The following is a 25,349-nucleotide window of genomic DNA, read 5'->3' on the forward strand; positions in this document are numbered from 1 at the left end:
TTGGGATTATACCCAAGGCATCTATTACTATTGGCACTATCTTTGCTTTCTTTTATCGCAGCTGTTTTACTTCTACTTGAATGTTTATTTGTTTTGCTTTATTCCCTTTATTGTTTTTGGAATGCATTTCCAATTAGATTAGATAGTTTAAACTAAATAGAAAAATATAACTCAGTATAAGGAAGTTTCATCTGTGTGTGTTTGTATGTAAGCATGTGAGAGGCAGAGAGATAGAGAGAATCCATAGACACACAAATATATATATGTACTTAAAGTATATTTTCTTACAAATATTGATAATTGAACCAGAAGAAATACATGCATGCAAAGAAAGCAAAGCAAACATAAAATCATGGCTTGTTAGAATATATTTACAGAATGTATAAAATATACAGGTAGTCCTAGACCAGGGGTAGGCAACCTTGGCTCCTTTATGACTTGTGGACTTGTGGACTTCAACTCCCAGAATTTTGGGAATTAAAGTCTACAAGTCATAAAAGGGCCAAGTTTGAAGACTCCTGTTCTAGGGTTCTACATAGATCATAGTTCACCCTTTGATTGCATTCAGAGATCGGTGTGAATCCTTTCTATATACTTACTCCTTATTTATTTAGTATTTCTATTTATATACCTACCCATTTCAAATATATGATTCCAGGCAGCTTACAGTAATTAAAATAATACAAATCCCCAACAAAAATTAGGTATCAAATTAATGTAAAACCCAACTCTACATTGATTATATCATATTAAAAGTTGGGGCTTCTAACACAAGCAATTCCAGCATAATGCTGCATCACTGGGGCCACATGCAGGGAAATATCATGCCACTTCAGACCCAATGCTTGAATACTACATGAATCCATGGCTAGATTGGCAGTGAACTCTAGTGCTGGGAGAAGTTAAACCTGCCTTCCTTTACTGTAGATTATGAAGGGGCTTGCAAGTTCATGACCACCATGACAACCTTGGACCTGACAGCAGTGATCAAACAATAGACTTGTTTTCCCCCCCCTGGAAGAGTGGCAGCACGATCTGGAATGGAGGGGATACAGGTAGTCCTTGATTAGCAACTGCTTTGGACAGTGACCATTTTACACTTAACAGTGATGAAAAAGTGACTTTGTGATCTTAAGTAACTTTGAGGCCAATGCCCTCATTTACAAGCTTTGTAGCATCTTTCTCAGTCATGTGTTTGTCATTGACTTGTATGTACATCATCACTGTTCATGTTCTGTGCCTTTTCCCTTTTCCCTACTCCTTACAGAGTGGAGTGAAGCATAGTGTATTCTCTAAAAAGTGCTCTCTGCATATTAAGAAGCTCTGCTCTGTGATCTTAATTAGTTGATTAGAACCTCCAGCTGCTGCCTGACTCTGACAAGAGCCTAATTCAATTTCACACTGAAGGATTTTTTTTTGCCAGACAACATAACTGCTCATATTGCCCCACAAATGGGAGCAATGTTGTCATCTTTCATGGGGAAGAATGGACAGGGGGAACATGAAAGCTCCTTTAGGCATCTATTGGATACAATCACACAGATTTATTCTGGCTGTGCAGGTCTCTTGGAAGTGACAAGAGCCATAGTATAGTACAGGGGTAGGGAACCTTGGCTCTTTTATGACTTGTGGACTTCAATACCCAGAATTCCTGAACCAGCCATGCTGACTCAGGAATTCTGGGAGTTGAAGTCCACAAGTCATAAAAGAGCCAAGGTTCCCTACCCCTGTGGACCTAGAGTCCTAGACTTACAATAGTTTGTTTAGTGATTGTTCAAAGTTACAACAGCTCTGAAAAACGTGACTTATGACTGTTTTTCACCGTTATGACCTTTGCAGCTTCCCCATGGTCACGTGATTAAAATTAAGATGCTTGGTAACTGGTTCATATTTATGATCATTACTGTGTCCCAGGGTCATGTGATTGCCTTTTGCAACCTTTTGCGTCAATGGGGAGCCAGATTCATTTAAAAATTGGCTTATCAACTTATCAACTGCAGTGCTTCACTGAACAACTGTGTCAAGAATGGTTGTAAAATAGGGTAAAACTCACTTAACAAATGACTCACTTAACAATAGAAATTTTGGGCTCAGTTGTGGCCTTAAGTTGAGGACTACCTGTATTAAGAGATATTACAGTGATAGATTAGATCTCTCTCTCTCTCTCTCTCTCTCTCTCTCTCTCTGTGTGTGTGTGTGTGTGCATATTTGTGTGTCTATATCTATATTTACAGAAATGAGTGAATGGTTGTTACATGATGCAGGCAGCAAGATAAAGGACTGAACTGCAATGATTTGAACCATTCCAGAAGATCCTTCATTTTATAAGAATTGTCAGACCACAGAGAAATATATATTAAAGAATTCAGTGGATTACAAACACGGGTAGGAAACACGCGATGACTGATACTACAAAACACTAAAAGTCTGCAGAAATTAAAAGTGATGTTTTACTTCTACCTGTAGCAATTGTTGTTATATTTGTTGTAGCTGCCAAGGGCTGTCAAGCATCCTTGGCAAATGGCATATGAAAAGAAGATCTGCGTGCCTGCATCCATCCATACCTGAAACAAGAAAAGGACAATAATTCTACAGTCAGGAGGTAGATCATCAAGAAGAACGTGTTAACAGCCGATGCCATCCCTAGGAAACAATTAGAGAAGAAGTAGAAGTTGTAAAAGATTTCCTTGGTTCAAAAATTCACAGAGATGGTAGCTGTATCCATGAAATAGAAAAGAATTTCCTACATATGAGAAAGATTATGGTAGATCTATTTAGATATTAAAGTATAGATGCATCACACAGAAAAAAAGGCATATTGCTGCAATGCAACACATGGCTGAGAAAGTGGAACCAGCAGAAAGACAATGAAGGAAAAAAGGATGCCTTTGAATTCTGCTGCTAGAAAATTTATTGAGAATACTTTGGACTGTCTTTGAAGAGCAACAAATAATTCAATATTGGATGAAAACCAGACTGTTTACTAGAAGCATTAATATTGAAGCTAAAGCTTAAATATTTTGTATATGTAATGCAAAGGCAAGAGTAACTACTGTACAGAAGATCCCAAGGCTTGGAAAAATTAAAGTCAATGGAAAAAGAAGTCAACAGAAGAGAAGGGGGTTGCTATTATCACTGATGACACAAACTGGAGCTTATAAGAAGTTAAAGAAGCAGTTACATTGGACCATAAAAAGTTGGAAGTGATGGCACAATTGATCAAAGCACAAGGAAGCGTCACTGGAAAATTCACAAAAGAGACATGTATAAATCAAAATCTAAAACCTTTTACTTTCATAATTGAAGTAGTCATTGCCTATTTTGTCTAAAAATTATAGGAGGTCAAGTCCAACACATGTCATGTGGAAAATAATTGAATTGCAGAAGAAACAAACTGCATTCTCATGAACACACACATTCTTGGAATACTCGATACTCTATATAGTCTGAAACTAGAATATCTAAAAGGCTACCTCTCAAGTGTAAACTTGCCTGTGTACTCAATCCACATTAAATTTTCTAGGCTTAGCTATGTCATTCCAGTGTCAGAAATCCAGCAAGTGAATGTGTGAGATGATAAAATACAAAAACAAAAACCAGCAAAAATAGTACTTTGGGGTTTTTTTAACATTTACAACTGAATTTTGTAAACTGCTTTGTTATATCTCTAAGAGTTAAATATAAATTTAACAAGTAGTAGTAATAATAGTAATAATAATATTTGGCAGACTGGTGCCCTACCCAAAAATCTTGGATGGCGCTTAGAAAATCTGCTCATTGACAAAAATTTCTATCTGTCCATTGCATAAGGTCACACTGCACATATACTATGCCAATACATCACAACATCCAAGGTTCTTGGGAAAAACTCGATGCATATAAAGGCCAACACCAGCGATGATTTCACATTGTTGGTGTATTTAATAATAACAAGCAACCATTTATATATTTGAGGACTACTTAATTTGAATGTGTGTATCGGTTTTGGTTGGTTGGTTGAGGTTTTTTTTACTTCTAGCTTGATCTAGATTTATAAGCTATTTTATTGTTATTTATTTTGTTTTAGTATTTATTTATTAAATTTATATGCTGCCCATCTCTCCGAGAGGTTGACTCTAGGGCAGACATGTCAAACTCGCGACGTCACGTGACGTCGCGCAATGTATCGGGACAGTTTTGCCATTGCCGGCAATGGGATGGGCGTGGCTTCTGGATGACACGTCCGGCCCGTGGGCCGGCAGTTTGACACCCCTGCTCTAGGGAGATGGGTGGCATCTTTTGCTTGTGGTTAATTATCTTTTGAAGTGACTCAAAAAAGTCACTCCAAACTGATTATGTGACTCAAAAAGAAAGTAAAATTCTTCCAATAATAAGGGATAAAAACCCATTTCAAAATGACCAGTGAAACCCAAATTGCATCCAATTTAAAGTAAATCATAGTAAAGTAAATTTAAAGACACACCCTAAGAAATCTTTTCGCTGGGTTTCTCTTGCTAGGAACACCAGTCTCTCGGGGGGAATTTGGATATTAGACATGAGAAGCTTGACCCAGTAAATTGGAAGAGACCTTATCTTTCTGTTGCCTAATCATTTTCACTTAGGACTTGGCAAAACCATCTGTCAGATGCTGAATATTTAATAGAACAGACTGCAGTGCTGTGCCCTAAATGGCAGTGACCGAGCATGTCTATACCTGTGTACATCTTCCAGTGAAGCTGGGGCTTTTTTTTTTTAGGAAAGGTCCTTTGCCTTTACAATGGCATGTTTGGACCTGTCTTCAAACATTAGATTTCCCCTAAAAGACTAAAATAATTTTGTCTAGAATCTAGCAACACACAGCATAGCTGAATAATGAAAAGCACAGTAGTCCAACATGACATGTACATACAGGTTGGAGAGGTCCTCTGAAACACAGCACTTGGGAACACTGTTCATGCTAGCTGGGTTTGCTAGAAATTGGAATATTTCCATCCCTCACTCCTTATGTCAATGCTGCAAACATTGACATGTTTTTGCACTGACTATATAAGAGACAGCCTGTTATTTTAATTGCTTCATTTGGGAGGGAGGAATCACCCAAAAGTTGTGATAAGATTGCAAAAAGCCACCTACAGAATGGGAAGTGAACCCTCATATGTAAAACTAATTGGATAATGTGATTTATGACATGTAGATAAGGGTGAGGATTGTGTGTGTGTTATGATGGGTTTGGGGGGAGGAGATTTCAGATTCTGGCATCCCTCCCTGAGTGCCGATGTTTCATTTCATTACTAAGACTTTTTAGATAAATAATACGCCTCCAATCTGTTTGATTTGTCTCATTCATTGGAACCTTGACATCATGCCAGAATCTCTTTTCTTTCAAAATGGGGTCCTGAACCCCCACCGCTGTCTCCGGTAAGAGAGATAAACTGGCAAAGATTGAAGGAAGAATCCTCAAAATGGAGAGTGAAAGCCTGGTTGCTGGCGAAACCTCTGAAGAGGAAATAATAGTTTTCTGTGGGAAGATGAATTTGGGACCGAAATTCTCGGGGCCTTTCCTCATTGTGAAAATCATCAACCCGGTCACAGTAAAATTGAAACTCCCCAGACTTTTGGGAAAAATTCACCCGGTGTTCCATTGTAGCTTACTGAAACCTTTTAGAGCCTCCACTTTAAGACCTCCCCCTAAGAAAGCACCTGGACCCCTCATAGTAGCGGGTCAGATCCATTATGAAGTGAAACGTATTCTTGACTCTAGAATCTTTAAGGGAAAATTGCAGTACCTAGTAGAATGGAAGGGATACCCATTGTCTGAAGCCATTCGGGTGAAATCTAGCGATGTGAAAGCTGACAGACTTATCAAAAAAATTTATGAGAAACACCCCAACAAACCAAAAGCTAGCTCTTAACTTGTGTTTGTTTATATTACAGGATCTGTTCTTTTGTAAGGGGGGGCGGATGTCAATGCTGCAAACATTGACATGTTTTTGCACTGACAGTATAAAAGACAGCCTGTTATTTTAATTGCTTCATTTGGGAGGGAGGAATCACCTGGAAGTTGTGATAAGATTGCAAAAAGCCACGTATAGAATGGGAACTGAACCCTCATATGTAAAATTAATTGGATAATGTGATTTATGACGTGTAGATAAGGGCGGGGATTGTCTGTGTGTTATGATGGATTTGAGGGGGAGGAGATTTCAGATTCTGGCATCCCTCCCTGAGTGCCGATGTTTCATTTCATTACTAAGACTTTTTAGATAAATAATATGCCTCCAATCTGTTTGATTTGTCTCATTCATCGGAACCATGACACCTTACTGCACAATGTCTCTGAAGGATTCTCCAGGCCAGCTCTCTTTGTATTATATGAGCTGTTAGGTGGGCAAATACAGTGGTGGCTTTGAAATATCTTTTCTGTGATGATGTACCTAAAGGTAAAGGTAAAGGTTCCCCCGCACATGCGTGCTAGTAGTTTCCAACTCTAGGGGCCGGTGCTCATCTCCGTTTCAAAGCCAAAGAGCCAGCGCTTGTCCAAGGACGTCTACGTGGTCATGTGGCCGGCATGACTAGATGCCAAAGGTGCACGGAACGCTGTTACCTTCCCACCGTAGTGGTCCCTATTTTTCTACTTGCATTTTTACGTGATTTCGAACTGCTAGGTTGGCAGAAGTTGGGATGAGTAACAGGTGCTCACTCTGTTACACGGCACTCGGGATTCAACCCACCAAACTGCCGACCTTCTGATTGACAAGCTCAGTGCCCTAATCCACTGAGCCACCGCGTCCCTGATGATGTACCTAGTAACCTCATATCTGTTTAAGCAATCCGGTCTGGTCTGACGGGTTCTGTTTTAATTATTGTTTTAAGATAACTATTTGTGCATTCTGTTATTTATGTTCACTGTTCACCGCCCTGAGTCCTTAGGGAGAAGGGCGGTATACAAATCAAATCAAATAAATAAATAAATAAATACATAAATTTATTTGTTTGAATTTTTTCATTAAACTTCCATGATACACTGTGATTATTGGATGGTTTCGAAGATTACAAAACATATTGAAGAATTGCTAGGGCCCCAGTTGAATGCTTCCAAGTTATTCAGAGTGCTGCCATGGGACAGCTCTTAATGTATGTGTTGCAATTTCCCCCACCATAGCAATTTCCAGATGCATCAGACCATGACGCACATCATCCACAGCTACCATCACAAAGGTGGCTAGGGACAACAGGTGTTTAAGCCAATGCACCTGGAGAGGACCCAAAAGGGAAAGTGATAGATGGTATTTTATGCTTTCATGTGCATTTTGTTTGACTGGATTTATTAGGGCACGCTTAAGATGTTATATTACTGACAATCCCTCAGGTAAGCAGTTAAGAGTAAGCATGTCAAATAAATCTTTCAGAGATTTCTTTTTAAGCAAATGGTGCAATCATTCAGAAAGGAATTTGTTGCAACAGGAATGAGCATGCAATCATCCATGGGGACTGCTAGAATTCTCTTAAAAGATTCTTCTCCTTAAGCATCAAATTTTAAAAATGAATGCTTGGAAAAATTGTGTGCAAAACCTGAATATGTCAGGGAAAGATGTATATAAGTTAGGCACAAAATATGTTGCCTGGCAGGCAAAATCAATATAAATGATCCTGTATGAATGTTTGCATAAATTTGTAGATGATGAAAAACTTTAAGTGAAAGGAGTAACACTGAATAAATGACAACAACTAAGTGTAGACCAGTCTGTGCTCCCTATATTAGTTAGGGAGGAGTTTTGATCTTATGAAATTCATCTGCCTCTTTTTTCATAGAGCTCTGAGGACATCAAAAAATCATTTTGACCTGGCCAATAAAAGGTCATCATTTCTTTAAAGCAGCCACATCTTTTTCCAGGTCTTTGTACAAGCCTGGAAAAATGCCTCTACTTCAAAAGTCACTTAGCTTTAATGACGTAACTTAGCAAAGCCTCAATAACCCTTTCAGGTTTGTGCGGGAATATTGTCTCCCTGAAAAATTGGAAACACATCTGCCAAATACATTTGAAATGTGCACGATCTGCCTACTGAAATGCAATAGAAGTTCCAACTCACCTGAGGATCAGCCAATCTGGAAATATCTGGGTTTAAGTAGAATATAATTCCATCTAAAGCCCCAGGGAGAGTGACTCCTCGAATGAGCAGCACAATCAACATTAGGTAAGGGAAAGTGGCAGTGAAGTAGACTACCTGTGAATAAAGCAGAAGAATAAAACCTGGTAAATAGGTTATTTACAGGGTTATTAACAGACACCAGAAGAGAATAGGGGCAGACAATCTCTGGCCATAAGTCTACTTTCAACCAATTGTTAGAGCCCCATTGAACACAACTTCGGGGGAGGGGGGGAAAAGCCAATCTCCCCACCTCCTCCCTCAGCTACACAATGGCCAATCAGAATGAAGAAATTGTAGGGAAAGCCCTAAAATAGGCATAAAAAAGGTAAAGGTAAAGGTTCTCCCGCACGTGCGAGCTAGTCGTTTCCAACTCTAAGGTCCGGTGCTCATCTCTGTTTCAAAGCCGAAGAGCCAGCACTTGTCCGAGGACGTCTCTGTGGTCATGTGGCCAGCATGACTAGACGCCAAAGGCGCATGGAACACTGTTACCTTCCCACCGTAGTGGTCCCTATTTTTCTACTTGCATTTTTCATTTTTATGTGCTTTTGAACTGCTAGGTTGGCAGAAGCTGGGACTAGTAACAGGTGCTCACTCTGTTCAACCTGCCAAACTGCCGACCTTCTGATCGACAAGCTCAGCGTCCTAACCCACTGAGCCACCATGTCCCTCAGAAGAGAATAGGGGCAGACAATCTCTGGCCATAAGTCTACATGAAGACTTTCAACCAATTGTTAGAGCCCCATTGAACACAACTTCGGGGGAGGGGGGGAAGCCAATCTCCTCACCCCCTCCCTCACCTACACAACGGCCAATCGGAATGAAGAAATTGTAGGGAAAGCCCCAAAATAGGCATAGCATCAGTTAAAAAGAAAACTCTCGCCCCTTGAAATGGGGAAAAATCCTAGCCTCGTGTAATGCATATGATGTGGCTTCAGCTATTTGGCGCTATCACATTACCCTTAGCAGGTTAATACTAAAAGGCAGACACTATTCACCACTTTGATGTCTTCATTGTCAGTTCTGAGGTTGGTTGTTTTATCTGTTGTCAATAGTTTGGTCTCCTTTGTATTGAATTTTAGTCCCATTTTTCATTGTGCGGCTTCACTTTTATTACTGGTTATCAAAGCAATGTCATAGCATAGAGTAGGCCAGCTTATTGATGTTCCTTCCCCCAATTTTAAAACCATGTTCATCTTTTTACAAGCCCACTTCTCTTAATAAATATTCAGAATATAGGTTGAATAATTAAAGGGGGGGGGAAATATGCAGCCTGGTCTCACACCTTTGGTAACTTGGAATCATCTTTCACCATGTTCTGTCCATACGGGGTCTTCCTGACTTGTGCATAAGTTTCTCATGAAGACAATGAGATGTTCTGATTTTTTAAAAGCACATTCAACAACTCAGTGTGATCCACACAATCAATGCTCTTTTTATAATCAATGAAGCACATAATGACTTCCTTTTGGTATTCTTTGGCTTTCTGAATTTTCCAGTTGCATCAGAAATAACGTACCGTATTACGCAGCCTTTTCTAAAGCCACTTTGAACATCTGTATTTCTCTTTTTCCATGTAAGGCTTGAATCTGTTTTGGATTATCCTATTATTTTTTAATATGTGAAATTAAGAATATTGTTAACACTCTGTTAAGTCTCTCTTTTTTGATATTGGAATGTAGCGTGACCTCTTTCAATCTGTTAGCCAATATGTCATCTTCCAAATTTGTTGGCATAACTTTTTAGAACATTTATTATTCCTTCTTCTATTGCTTGCCATGTTTCTGTGGGCAGAATGGGACAACTCACTGTGGACAATTAGCTGCGGCCAACTCACCACGGGACAACTCAGCACACCCAACTTGTTGCAGGACAACTTCCCACAGGACAATTGGACAATTCAGTTAAATTATTTCAAATAAATTTAAAAATATTTTAATTGTTGCAGTTCAAATTTCATTTTCTGTCCTTTTGCATCCTTTCTTTAATGATTCTAGTACCATTTCTTTGATATTAGTGTAATGCTTGTCCTGCTGTGACTTGTCCCACAATGAGTTGGCCATGGATAATTGTTCCATGGCAAGTTGGCTACAGCAAGTTGGCTGTGGTGAGTTGGCCATGGTGAGTTGGCTGTGATGAGCTGGCCATGGTGAGTTGGCTGCGGTGAGTTGGCTGTGGCGAGTTGGCTGTGGCGAATTATCATAGACCCTTCTGTGGGTATTCCATCCATTCCTGTAATCTTTTGACCTGATAATAACCATAATGAATTGAACTAATTGAACCTCATATTCTCTTTGTCGTTCCAAAAGAAATTATGGTGGTGCAGGCAGCTTGTGTTTCCTGGCCAACAAGAAGAGCATGATGGAACTGACAGAATCGTGAAATGTCCAGTGTTGTAATAGTAGTACATGATGCAAGTACATTTTGAAATCCATGTACTAGTCTCTGTGTTCTCCTAGAATCAATAAAAGCATGTTCTTTTCCCTGAACAGTATTCATTTGCATTCTGAATTTTCTTAATTCAATGTAACTTTAATGCAATGCTAATTTAATCACACAGATGCTTTCTATTACCACTGCATCCTATAATGTAAGTAGCCAAGTGGGAATATACTTATATTCCATATTATGTGTTTTGGCTTTCAATTAAGGAATATCAGTTAAAACCTTGAATTTGCCTTGTCTGACTTATACTTCTCATTTCTATCCTGGCAAATATCAAAACATCCGACAAAAATGTTAAATACTAACAATTTAAAACACAGATTAATATGAATAATAATATAATAATTAACAGTTGGTAAAGAGGTATGTCTTTGCAGGTCTTTTCAAAATGTGGAGACCAAATACAACTTCCAAGAAATGGATGTCATAAACCTGGGGGCAAATGCAAGAGAAGACTAATGTATCTCCACCTTGCCAAAACAATGGGCTTCTAGCAATGATGGGAGTATTCTCAGAAAGGAGTCTTTTAATAATCAGAAACTTTCCTAACTGCAAATGTGCTCCTAACTGTTCATAGCTTTAAAAATTAGTACCAACTTTAATTGTGCCTAGTGAGAATTGGCAACCAATGCCATTAGGGATTGGTTAGCAGTGTAGCTGTGTATTTTACAGCAGCTGCAACTTCCACATACTTTTCAAGGATAGACCCATTTGGTCAACATGCAGTAGTCAAGCTGGGATGCAACCAAAGCATGAACAAATATTGTCAAAACCAACGTTCAGATCCACTATTCATCTACAACACCTCTATTTTATCCAGATGTAACATCAGACTGTTTTCCTCATCTAGCCTATTATCAATTTAGGCAACATTCAAAAGTATGAATGCTTCACTGAAATTGAGTGGAATGATGTAATATTCCAGGTGACCTCCTTCAGCAGTTCCATAGAACATCAGAGTTTAAATAGTCTAAAGATTAAACAATAGTTTTCCAACATTGCCTCTAAAAAGGGCCCAACAAGAAAGAAAAGAATTATTGTTAACAATGTTTCTCAAACCCAATCCCACAAATGGTTTAGACCAGGGGTAGGCAACCTCGGCTCTTTTATGACTCATGGACTTCAACTCCCAGAATTCCTGAGTCAACTTTTTTTACAAAAGTTGAACAAGACTATTGATACTTCAAATGCTGGTATACCTGCCCTCCGTGAATTTTCTGATGTAGTGACCTATTGAAAAAATCCTCACAGGTGAATGCAATTCTTAAAATTAATGCAGGTCTAGGCTACAGTTTTTGATCAGACAATGTGAGCCAACTATGGACTAGATCATTTTTTTTCAATCTGGTTGTTGTTGTTAGCTGCAAAGTCATGTCCCTCCCATCGCGACCCTATGGACAACGTTCCTCCAGGCCTTCCTGTCCTCTACCATCTTCTGGAGTCCATTTAAGCTCACGCGTACTGCTTCAGTGACTCCATCCAGCCACCTCATTCTCTGTCGTCCCCTTCTTCTCTTGCCCTCAATCTTTCCCACCATTAGGCTCTTCTCCAGTGAGTCCTTCCTTCTCATTAGGTGGCCAAAGTATTTGAGTTTTAGCTTCAGGATCTGGCCTTCTAAAGAGCAGTCAGGGTTGATCTCCTCTACTTTCAATCTGGAGTCTTTCACAATTCCTATCCCTGTGTACCACACCATTGGCAGTGATGGGATTCGTAATCTGAAACATCTGAAGGTACACAATTGAGGGAAGTTGATTGCGATGAAAGTACTTTGCAAAGTTATTGCTATAAGAATTACAGCCGGGCCTTTGACCTTTTTTTCTCAGGCCTTAATGCCCACTAAAATGGAATCAAATTATTTATAATATTCCCCCCTCCACGCAGACATGAATATATATGTCCATGCATACTTTCATCCTGCTGCTCTCCAATGCAAGAAGACTGAGAGGACCCAGCAATACAATCTAAGCATTAACCAAGCACAGGGTAACTCCTACTTTGCCAGTGGACTTGACTCCTTTCCAGATGCAGAAATAGCAGATGATCCAGGCCAGCATGAGACAGAGAGCCAACTCCCAGCGCACAGTGCCCAGATTGTGAATACCGTCTGTTATTTTCAGTGTACGCCTCCTGAGAGGAGAGATGAAAGGATGGGGAAGTGAAGCATTTTTCTGCCAGCTCCTATTAACCCTTCACACCTGCTTCCTTGACAGCTTTTCCTCACTAAAAGCCTTTAATTTAACTTGGCCATTGCAGAATAGACACAATAATATCTGTTAGCCCTTCGAAGTCCTCAAGCCGAAACCCACAAACTGTTATTAACACTACTTTTACTGTAAGCTATAGAAACAGAATCTTGCACATCTGAAAGCACTTTCTCCCTCTTTTACTTTCCAGAAAAAGGTTCCTTCTGAGATGTTCCCATGCCAACTTTCCTTGTGTGGGCTGCGATACCTTACGCATGATGCTTGTCAAGGCTGCAGCTCTTCCTCCTGTCTCTCAAGGTCATTCTCACAGACCATTGCACTATCTTACAAGAATAGTGATGGTGCTAGTTAGACTCGCTACAACTGTACTTTATTGGTGACAGAGTATTGAGGGAGAAAGAAAATGTGTTGATGATACTGATAAGCTTATAGATAGACAATGGCATGTATTTCCCACTTGCCTTCATAAAATTTAGGCACTTTCCCCAGAAATTAATCAATGACTATTGAGGTTAGAGCTGATCACATGTATATTCCTCCTGAAAGAGACAGTGGGGGTGGGAAAAAGCAGCATAATGTTTATACAGTATAGTTTGGCACTATGATTCAACAGGAAAAACTGGTCAATTTTTGCAATATATATAATTTTTGCAATAAAAATTGCAAGTGCAGAAAGCCCTAGTCCTAGGAAGTATTTCATTTAGAGCCCACTACTATTATCATGTCACCATCAGGTTGCTTTCCTGTTTTCTGTTTGCTTACCTTCTCTTATTAATCTAAATATTTGGGTTTTTCTCTCTGCTACTCTCAAAACAGCCTCTTGCCCAGCCATCACTGCAACTGCAATAATATCTGAGCTCAGGAGGAAACATAAGATAAAAATAAATACACTAATAAAGTCTACCAACAATTTATATGCCTCACATTATTTTAGAGGTTTTTCTTCTGGGGTGATGCTGCCCAGATGTTCAGGACAGTAAAGAAAGCTGGTAGGAACAGGGGAAAAACAACCATCAATTACAGATGATGTAGAGTACAGTGCTGCCATCTTGATACTTTTAAACTACCCTCTGCAGACCCCCCCTGGGATGGTGGATATGCTGTACAGGTATGCAATTCCTGCTTTTTCTGTAGGCCTCATTATTTAAAAAACCTGAGGATGAACCCCATGTTTTCCCCACCTGCAGCCTGCAATACTATGAATTTTCTTCTCTTTGAACTTCAGCATGGCGAAATCTATACATATCCCCTCTAAATCCTAGGGAAAGGATTTAGGGAAAGTTAATCAATAACCCAAACCATTGAAATACATACTCCCAAAACTCGATAACTGGAGAGGAGGCATTAGTATTATTCCCAGGATCAGAGCCATTCAGAGAGTTCACACAGTACTCTGCCAAGAGAGAGAGAGAGAGATGTAAGAATAGGAACAGATCTTAAAGGTCAACTGATCCAACCCCATAATCAAATCTACAATGTGCTTGAAACATCTATTCAGGATCCAAACTGTCTGGTTTGGTACAGCAACCAAAAAGGACAACTACAGACTCCAATGAACAGTTAAGTTTGCAGAAAGAAAAATTGCAACCACCCTGCCTCCTACAGAAGATCAGTATATTGAGCGAGTCAGAAGGAGGGCTGAGAAAATATCGACACACCCCTCATATTCTGGACATAAACTGTTACAACTTCTTCCCTCAGGATGGCGCTATAGGGGATTGTAGGCCAAAGCAACTAGACACAGAACAGTTTTTCCCCCCTCTTGCCATCAGTCTACTAGATACCTAATTTTCTCACTGGTGCCTAATGTCTACTAACCCATATAGTGTGGCTGTAATATGTTTATCCTTTTTATTATCTTCTTTACTCCCCCTTTTATTGACCTTATTATTATTATTATTATTCCATTGCTTTGCATGTACACTGAGTGCTTTTGTACTGGAGATAAATTCCTTGGGTGTCTAATCACACTTGGCCAAATAAAGTATTCAATTCAATTCAACTTTGCTGAGATACTTTTAGCAAAACAGATCTTTCTGCTTCAAGAAAACTGACTCTGAGAGACAGCCTAAGGCTTTATTAAAACATCCATCCTTCCTTTTATTGGATTCCTCCTGTCTGGGGCTCCCAAATGACATGGCAGTTCCTCAAACATATGTGAAATCCAGATGTCTCTGGAATGCAGATTGTTATCAAGTCATGCTGACTGTTGTAATTTAGGATTGCAGACCCAAACCCCTTCCTTCCTCTTCACATTTGCCTCTCTGTGTACATTCTGTCCCCCACACCCTTTTTCACGTATGCAGTTGCCCCAGAAAGCTGTTTGTAAAAACATCCAGAGACAGAGTGCACTACCAAAGCATCTAGGAGTGTTAGACAAATAGAGGATGAGAGGATATTATGGAAAAAGTGTGACTAATGTAGAGAAGAATAAGCAGGAGAAAGGTCATGAAGTACAGAATGGGTAGCTGTCGAATATTTTTTTTGTACCGTGCTTTAAGGGCTTGGAAGTGTAAAGAGGAACGACTGAGTAGCTAAAATGGGAACAGTTTAGTTTGGGCGTCAATATGCTGTGTTGCAAGGAAGTTGCTTCTAATAAACAAGTTGTAGAAATCAACTTAGTCCGGCAAATACATGTTGCTACAGAACCAAATGCTACTATTTTTATGAAAGAATAATATTGGTTTTATTTCTCTTGAATAGAAAATGATGCACCGCATAAAAGAAATAGAATTGACTTTGGATCAACAGTTTCTATATTGCCAGAGTCTGCCTGTGCTCAAAATGTTGTCAGCTTGGCACTTATTTTTTATTGTATTTGTTTATTACATTTTCATCCTACCTTTACTACTTTAAAGGTAACTCAAGGCAGCGAATATACATAATACTCCTTCCTCCTCCTATTTACCTCAAAACAACCACACTGTGAGGTGTGTTGGGCTGAAGGAGAGTTACAGCTTTCATGACTAGAACTCACAGTCCACTGGTTTTTAGCCTGGTGCCTTAACCACAAGATCAAACTAACTTCTTCTCAAAACCAATGACTTGAAAAACTAAAAATCAGGTATGTTTACCTGTAAAGGTAACTTTTGGTTATGTAGTTCAGCAGAAGTTTGTATTGTCATAGGTAGGAGAGATTTGCTGCACGAGACCTGAGGAAATTGAATGGATGGGTTACACCACTACATCTAATCAACTTCCAGCTCCTTCTTCAGAGAATGTGGTTATATTGACATTGTAGCACCCCTTGATGGGATTCCAGTGGGTTGCCATTGTGCTAAAATGTTGATTGAACATTATAAGTGGCCACAAGTAGCTTTGGTATAACCCTTCAGCAGGAATTACTGAAAGTTGTTTGTTGCTTTTAGTAGGGAAGGTGATTCTAAAGTGTTAAGTCTCTAATAACAGGAGGCAATTTATTTATGAAAATGTTTAGCAGAGCATAAAATTATACAGAGGAAGGCATCAATGTATTACTACCAAGCAAATGAGAGACTAACACATTTGAGAGATTCAACAGAATCTGAAAGATAGACTACTTACAGCAAAGTTATAAGGAAAAAGTTAGGAATCCTTGATTATGGAATATTGACAATTGTATGCCATTGAATAACACAGAGAAGTATTGCATGGAAGCTCTGGCATCAAAAAGGCAAGATGGTGGAAGGGTCATGATGCAAGCCTTCTTTGCATCACCACCACCATCATCAACAACAACACACACACATACGTACCAGTGGATGCCAATACATGGGAGAGAGCAGGTGAATATGGCTGGCTCAGAAGATCAAAGCCAGGTGCTGACTTAGGAGGGCATATGAGGAAAAGAGTGGAGAAGACAAAGAGAAATTGTAAAAGTATAAAGGCCAGTGTGGTGGAACTAAGGGTTAGAAATGTAAATGTGTTTGAGGTGTAAAAGATTTTAAAATGTAGGTCCTAGAGATAAAAGCGATACAGTAGTAGATTTATATCCCTTTGTAAATGTTTTAAAAGAAATGGTCTTCATATTTACAAACCATTTGGTGTGCTTCCCACTTTGCTATGAGATAGGGATGTCCACAGAGAAAAAAGGAACAGGCCTCCAGTTGCACGATCATGGCTACTATCTTGACTTTTGACACACATCTCCTCATTTATTATTTAACTAATCCTTATTATTTAATGAAGCAGAAAGGAGACAGTGCACCGGCAACCTTTGATGGTGCTGTATGAGCCCCAGGTTGACTGGCCAAATCAGAAAAAGCTTCACAGGAGGTAAAGTTGAACAAAATCAGTGAGAACTTGAAGCTGAAAGATGGCCAGTCCAAACAAGACATCTGCCAATTTGGACAAAACATTGTGTTATGTAAAAGCTGAATCATGCAATGTTATGAGGGAGAGAAATGTACCTTCTGCCTTTAAGGAACTTAGGAGAGTAAGCCAGCAGCAAGGACAGGAGTAACCAAAAAGGAGGTTTGGTTGTCGATGTACTACACTGTGAGGAAGCTGCACCTGATAAACACTGTGTCGGGTTTATTACTGCCTAGGGGACACAACAGAAACATGGGGGAATACATAATGTTGCATACCATCCTGTAAATTTCTGTATTTGCTAGGACTCAACCTAATTTCTAGTGGGGCCACCAATGGAGGACTTAGAAGTTTGGGATACTAGCTAAAGCAGGGGTGTCAAACTCACAACGTCACGTGACATGTCGTGATGTATCGCAACTTTCCCATTGCCGGCAATGTGGTGGGTGTGGTTTCGCTATGATGCATCTGGTCAGATAAAAGAGGTCTCAGTCCAGGGTAAGAATGTAATGTGAATAAATGTCTCAGACACAAAGAGGGTGGATATGCATTTAATCTGGTAAGGTTCTATTAGCATAGATTAAACATTAAAAATATTACAGACTTATTACAAAACTTGACAACTTTTGACATATGGAGACTTCAGCTCCTAGAATTTCCCAGCCTTGCTACCTGGAGAATTCTGTGTGTTGAAGTCCATACATCTTAAAGCTGCCAAGGTTAAGAATCATTGACCTAAAGGCACTGGTGCACGTATTATGAGTACATGCTGTCTTGTCACTCAAAGCCAATAATGGATTTACTGTTATTACTGTTGTTATTATTTGCTGCAGCCAGTTGCAGGCATGGGTGTTCATGCACCTACCTGAGTTCCAGTAATTATTGCAATTAGACCAGGGCAAGACAGCTGAGAAGGAGTTAAAGAGGTAAAATAGGGCCCAAGCCAGAATGACAATGTAATAAATATTCAGGTAAGATTCAATCACTTGTGAAGCATATCCAATTCCTGAAAGAAGAGAAAAGACAGGTAAGAGTTAAATCAGGAAATGGGAACCGGGCAACTGGTTTTGATTCAATGAGTGTTGATTACAGCGTAGATGGACTCCTGGTCATTCTTCATGATAGAACTGTACAGAAGCTGTGTTTACATAAAACCTCAAGCCATGGATAATCAAAGTGTGGTTTGTTCAATCACCACTTTTCTGTGTTCAAATGTCACAATGAACCAACTATTAGCAATACTAGTTAGATTTTCAATAATATGCTAGCTAAAATCTATAGTCCTTGGACAACATCCAAGAGACAATAAGATTCTTCCAACCTCCCCTTCCAAGGTCAGGAATAGGACATGAAGGAGAAGGAGGAAGAAGAAGAGAAAATCCAATATTGTTTTTTACAGCCTGTTTGTTATGAATTTTTGGAGGCAAAACTCAGCACAGAAAGAACCATTTTTATTTTTAAAAATGGTTCAGTGTTCTTGATCTACATCTCAAACAAAATTTTTAGATTGAGCATTGTTAATGAAATATGTATTTGTCATCACATGCATTTTGGCCTTTAAATTGGTCATGCATCATAGCTCAAACATAGCTCCTTTGGAATATAAACAATAGAAAGCCTGTGGGAGGATTTAGCTCTTCTTTGCTGATGTTTCTGGATGCTAACAATATAAATGAGACAAAATGAAACACTCTGGAGAAAAATAGATTGGGTCTACGCAATGTAAACTACACTGTTTCATTGTATTAACTCACCTTAACTTTAGGTCCGAACTTTAGGTTACAGGGGTTAGGGACCTTGCACACTTATTCTTTGCCCCACCCTAATTTATAAGCTACCTTATTGGTTCCTCTTTTGACACCATTTCAAATGTTTAAGCTGACCCAGCTTGGTTAAAAAAAAAATCTGCAACGATGCAGCAATATTTCGATCAGGATGTTTTTCAATGACCATAGTCAGAAATACCTTTTTCAGTTTGGCAGTTTAATTTTGGGGGGATAACTGTCATAATGTGTGCTTTGTTTGCACCAATCTGCATCATATAAATAAAAGTGTTTTTTTTTTAAAAAAACCCTACTAATATGCAGTGGTGGCACAGTGGTTAAAATGCAGTATTGCAGGCTACTTCTTCTGACTGCCAGCTGCCAGCAGTTCAATTCTCACTGGCTCAAGGTTGACTCAGCCCTCCATCCTTCCGTGGTTGGTAAAATGATAACCCAGATTGTTGGGGAAAATATGCTGACTCTGTAAACTGCTTAGAGAGGGCTGTAGCACTGTGAAGCAGTATATAAGTCTAAGTGCTATTGCTATTTCAAAAAACTTGCTTTTCAGATTTCTCTTATAAAGTTGTTTGTAGAGCAAAGTATATAAGCTAGTGTACAATTTATAAAATTTGTTCATATTCTGACTTCCTTACAGTTGCACTCAATGGACAAATTCTACTGAGGATTATCACTTTTGTATTTCTGCCAACCAGTCTCATTTTGCTGCTTGAGATAGACCCAATGAGCACCCTCCCATTCCATATCCAGAAGCCGATTGGGATTGGCCTTTGAATCACATTCAGCACTGGTTGTAATCCCTCATCACATCTGGAAAACAGCAGAAGACTTAAGTCAGGGGTCTTCAAACTTGGCCCTTTTATGACTTGTGGACTTCAACTCCCAGAATTCCTCAGCCAGCATGCACACTGGCTGAGGAATTCTGGGAGTTGAAGTCCACAAGTCATAAAAGGGCCAGGTTTGAAGACCCCTGACTTAAGGAATGCTGAACTGGGTGAGTAGTTAAAGAGGGGAATGGAAAAGGAACAGCTGAGAAGCTCTACCTGGTCCAGGAAGAGTAAGCTGGGGGACAGAGTGGGGGAGGAGCCTGGTACACATCTGTGTGTCCTAGCAGTACAAATGGCTGGCTATATGATGTGTGATGTATCATCAGTTACTACAACAACATCCAAAATGAATAGACATCTCTAACTATGCAATCCATCTCTCTTCCACTTCTCTGTACACAAGAGTAAAACTACAATGGCCCTTGATCTCCAAACCCCTGTTTATAACATGGTTCAAAATATCCTCCTGTATTAGAGCTGAAGACAAACAACTTGTGGCTGGGGAATTCTGGGAGTTGAAGTCCACAAGTTTTAAAGTTGCCAGGTTTGGAGACCTCTGCTCTAGTACATTCAATGTTATTCCTATTTTCCTCAGCCCATCTTCCAAGCTATAATAGTAATAATAATAAAGTTGGAAGGGATCTTGGAGGTCATCTAATCCAACCCCCTGCTCAGGCAGGAAACTCTATACCATTTCAGAAAAATGGCTGTCTTGTCTCTTCTTAAAAACTTCCAGTGTTAGAGCATTCACAGCTTCTGGAAGTTTTTAAGAAGAGACTGGATAGCCATTTGTCTGTTTCACTGTTGGAAACTGTGGTCCAACACATCTGCAAAGCCCCATGCATGAAACTTAGGCTCATGAAAAATGATTAAAATTGACATTTCCCATCTGCAGATTGAAATTATGCAGATTGGGTGCTTTTGAACAACCCACCAAAACAATTGACTGAGGCTGACTGAGACATCGATTTGCAAACTAAGTACCGTATTTCCCCCAAAATAAGACTGGGTCTTATATTAATTTTTGCTCCAAAAGACGCATTAGGGCTTATTTTCAGGTGATGTCTTATTTTTTTCATGTACAACAATCTACATTTATTCAAATAAATAATATCAATAATATTATTTATTTATATTTAATTATATATTAATATTATTTTAAGGGACGCGGTGGCTCAGTGGGTTAGGACGCTGAGCTTGTTGATCAGAAGGTCGGCAGTTTGGCGGGTTGAATCCCGAGTTATAATTCAATACGTCCATCATGTGTTGCAATGAATGTACTAAAAGCGTCTGCCTGGCTGATGATCTTAACTGGGGCTTATTTTGGGGGTAGAGCTTATATTACAAGCATCCAGAAAAATCATGCTAGGGCTTATTTTCCAGTTAGGTCTTATTCTTGGGGAAATACGGTATATACTCTAGGGTGGTGCAACCCACTATGCTAAAATGTGTTAAGCTAGTCCATGATTTGAACGGAGCCAAGAGTCTTCTGTACTGGGCAGGGGGCAGATTCTAGTTCGCTGGCTGGCCAGAAGGATAAGAACTGAGTACATAATTAACAAAACTAAAATCTAAGTCTCACAACAGAGGATTAACCTCTACTCAGAAAGTCTTCAATATCTAGCTGCTTCTTGAAAGAGATGCCTTCACAAATCTGTCCCAGTCTATAATTTACTTTGCTGCTACTTTCATCTAAATCCCATCACTGGACACATTTAAAAGTAACTCCTGGCATATCTTTTTGTTTTGATTCCAGACTCCATTTCCAAGTATCTGCCCTTTGCTTTATACAGCATCCTGGACAGGTTCCAACTCTATGGTGTACCTTTTCTCAGTCCCGCCAAATCTGGTCATTTCTTTAGCTCTCTCTTTGGTTACGCAACACTAATTCTACCTCCAACGGAGAATCTCAGGATGACTCACACTTTTATCTTTGAGGGTAGGATGAAACAGGTGCCCTGTCAGCATTTGGCCCTCAGCCATGCCCTGCAGCTGGGAAGCTCAGAGGGAATTAGATCAAAAGGTAAATCAAGTACTTTATGGAAAGTTACCAGGATTTCTGATGTACCACCAACGTACCTTCAAAGATAGGGCAGATCTTTCTCCAGGCAGTGATTCCTCCTTGACTGGTATATTGTCCCAAGGCTGTCTCCAAGAGGAAAAGCGGAATTCCACAGATAAAGAGAAAGATGGCATATGGAATTAAGAAGGCCCCTGTTGGCAACAGAAAGGGAGGAAATGTTGTTGGAATAAATTTGATTGTTAAATGTGCTTTCAAGGAGAAGAAAAAATAACATCTCACATTAGGGTAATTATGCATATTTTCCACTAACGTTTTGCAGCACTGTGAATTTCTTTCCCAAAAGGTACTTAAGAGCAGGTTGACTACAAATGTCCCAAAGGTGCTTTTCAAAAGGCAAGTTTCAAAAGGCAATTGCCTCTTGAAAAACACCTTTGGGTCAACCATGAGCTGGATGATTGAGAATCCCCATAGACGTGTGGACTACAAATGTAGTCTTTGCACTTTCTTTGAAGCACACTACATTTCCTCAGAATTACACAATGAGGAAATATTCTGCAAGATTCTTTCCAAATCCTTTTTTTTAATTGCATCACTAAATATTGTATCACTAAATCAGATCTTAATGAAAACCACTTGAGAAAGATGCTTTTTCAGGAGGCAACTGGACTTTCTTCCCCATAGACACTTGAGAAAGAAGATAATGGTGAGAACCTAGAAAAAGTAAGAAAAGTTAAATGCTTGGGGTTATGCAGATGGTAATCCCACCAGCTGAGAAAGGCTGTGTTATAGACTCAAGAAAACATTGAATTGCTATCATGTATGACTAATATATCTGGTCTGCAAAAAGCTAGAGCTTTCTGAATTTCTTTGCTACTGTTCAGTGGCATCTGGATTTTAGCAGCTCAGAAACGGTGGTCCTAATATTAAGAGTTCTCCTGATAGGGGAAATTCCAAAGATACGGGAAATTCCAAAGCTGCAAGCATTGTAGCCAACTGTGATTCCCTGGGAATCAGGCCAGATGAGTCTTAACCATGTCTTTGTGATGCATGTTTTATTTAGTTATAAACCACAAACTAAACAAAAGTGGAAATCGGCCTCATTAATATCCTGGCAGATTCTTTGAGATGATTGGAGATTCTTTGAGATGATTATGTATTTTATTTTATTTTATTTTATTTTATTTTATTTTATTTTCTCTAGCTGCCCATCTCAGCAAACAATTCTGAGCAGCTCACAGTTCAGAAACATATATTGCAATTAAAATCTTTAAAACATTTCAAAACAATAAAAATTAAAACTTTTAAAACCCAAAAAAGCCCCTTTAAGACATATAATCTGAATACAGATAGTCCTCAACGTACGACTGCAATGGAGCCCAAAATTTCTGTTGTTAAGTGAGACATTTGTTAAGTGAATTTTGCCCCAGTTTTTGACCTTTCTTGGCACAGTTGTTAAGTGTATCACTGCAGTTGATAAGTTACTAACATGGCTGTTAAGTGAAACTGGCTTCCCCATTGACTTTGCTTGTCAGAAAGTTGTAAAAGGGGATCATACGTCTCTGGGGCAGGACAATGGTCATCAGCATGAACCAGTTACCAAGCATCTGAGTTTTGATCACGTGATCATGGGGATGCTGCAAAGGTCATAAATGTGAAAGGCGGTCATAAGTCACTTTTTTCAGGGCCATTGTAACTTTGAACGGTCACTAAATGAACTGTTGTAAGTTGAGGACTGCCTGTATACACAAAGCGAGAGGAGGTAGGGCCCTTGCCACATGTAGCACCCAGTGTCTTGTTCTCTATGTGGATGCAGGCCTGGGCCTCCGAGGCCTAGAATGGACTTCTGGAAGTGACATCCATGCACTTCCTGTGGTCTGTTCTAGGCCTGGGAGGCCTCCTTCAGGCCTCCGAGAGCTAGAACGGACTTCCAGAAGTGACACCAACACACTTCCAGCGGGCTGTTCTAGGCCTGAAAGACCTCCTCCAGGCCTCTGAGGCCTAGAACGGACTTCCAGAGGCAGCATGGGTTCAGCCAGTTCTCTGAACTCATCAAAATTTAGCTACTGGTTCTACCAAACCGGTGCAAACTGGCTGAATCCCACCACTGGTAGCGCCCCAGGCAGGAGCTTAGCTGGGACTTTAAAGCTTTATGGAAGGCGATCAGGGCTGGTGGCCATTCTAATCTCTGAGAGGAGGATGTTCCTTAGAGCAGGGGCTGAAAAAGTTCATTTGTTGATCTTCCTCATGGGGCCACCTTTTCCTTCATTAATACTGAAGGGTAAACTTCCCACCAGTTCAGGCCTAAGCATAAGTATGGCTGCCTAAATCAAATCAGTGTTTTGTGTTCTCACATACAGCACATTGTGTCACACTTCAGAAGAACATAATTGAACTGGACGTGGTATAGAAAACGTCACCCCAAATAAGTGAAGCAACTTCCTTCTGGTAAAAGACTACATGAGGACTTTTTAAATTTCAAGATCATAGTGAAGGGAGATAATATAAATGTGCAAGACAGGTAATCCTTGACTTACGATCACAATTGAGCCCAAAATTTCTGTTACTAAGCGAAAAATTTATTAAGTGAGTTTTGCCCCATTTCCCAACCTTTCTTGCCACAGTTGTTAAGTGTATCACTGCAGTTGTTAAGTTAGTAACACGGTTATTAAAGGAATCTGGCTTCCCCATTGACTCTGCTTGCCAGAAGGTCGCATAAGAGGATCACATGACCCCAGGACATTGCAACCGTCATAAATATGAGTCAATTACTAAATGTCCGAATTTTGATCACCAGACCATGGGGATGCTGCAATGGTTGTTAAGTGTGAAAACTGTCATAAGTCACCTTTTCAGTGCCGTTGTAACTTTGAACAGTCACTATCTTTACTGTCATAAATCGAGGACTACTTGTACCAAGCAAGGTACATAGAATACAAATTAACTCAATGGATCTTTGGACTTGAGAATGCTGAAACAACCTTTTTCGTCTATGCCAAACTTACTCTTTTCATTTGTTATCTTATCAGTACAGCCTCTGTGCAAATTGCTACCCAAGTCTATAAAAATTGATTGAAAGTAGGATCATATAAGCCAAAGATGGCTCATCAGCAATGGCTTTTTAGTAGTCATTCATTGATTCAAGAATTTCCCATTCTTTATTGAAATATAAAAGCAGCACCATTAAAGTGGTGCTCTTTTTTTTAAAGATATTTCACAACTTGACCCTGTGTTTTTGGCCAAGGCAGAGAACTGTTAATCAAAATCGGCAAGTTTATTTTCAGGATGTTTCATGATTCTAAACTCTCCATAGACTATGTACAAATCCAAATAGGTTAGATATAAAGATAAAAATGTGCCTTCTTTCACACTTTAATTTGGTACTTTTCACTACTATTAAATCACTCAAGTGATGTGGAAAACCTGGAAAATAAAAGGTTTAAAGTTCTGATTAAGTATCAGGGCTACATGACTATCAGAACTGAATTAGCAAGGAAGCAGAATACGTCCAGTTTCTGTTCTGAACTAAGATAAACTCTAAGAATGTGTGGACATGGTAAATTCATAAAAGAGAGGGAGGGAATGTGCAACACCACAATAGTGCTTAATTTACTAAATAAACTGAGACTCAAAGATTTGGGCCTTTAAATGAATA

General features: G+C 39.4%; 1 protein-coding gene across 1 annotated transcript in view; it reads right to left on the reverse strand.

Annotated features, from left to right (window-relative positions):
* SLC6A12 (solute carrier family 6 member 12) overlaps nt 1-25,349 on the reverse strand; it is a gene marked incomplete at its 5' end in the record, with an annotated part of 50,970 nt that overhangs the window by 22,200 nt on the left and 3,421 nt on the right. The window contains 6 exons of the mRNA XM_083365387.1: nt 2,461-2,564; nt 8,071-8,205; nt 12,567-12,699; nt 14,091-14,169; nt 17,932-18,072; nt 21,754-21,888. Of these exons, the coding sequence (XP_083221513.1) occupies nt 2,461-2,564; nt 8,071-8,205; nt 12,567-12,699; nt 14,091-14,169; nt 17,932-18,072; nt 21,754-21,888 (727 nt within the window). The remainder of the gene's footprint in view (nt 1-2,460; nt 2,565-8,070; nt 8,206-12,566; nt 12,700-14,090; nt 14,170-17,931; nt 18,073-21,753; nt 21,889-25,349) is intronic.

Source organism: Vipera ursinii (genome assembly GCF_947247035.1).
Source record: "Vipera ursinii genome assembly, chromosome: 6".
In the NCBI taxonomy this organism is placed as follows: Eukaryota; Metazoa; Chordata; class Lepidosauria; order Squamata; family Viperidae; genus Vipera; species Vipera ursinii.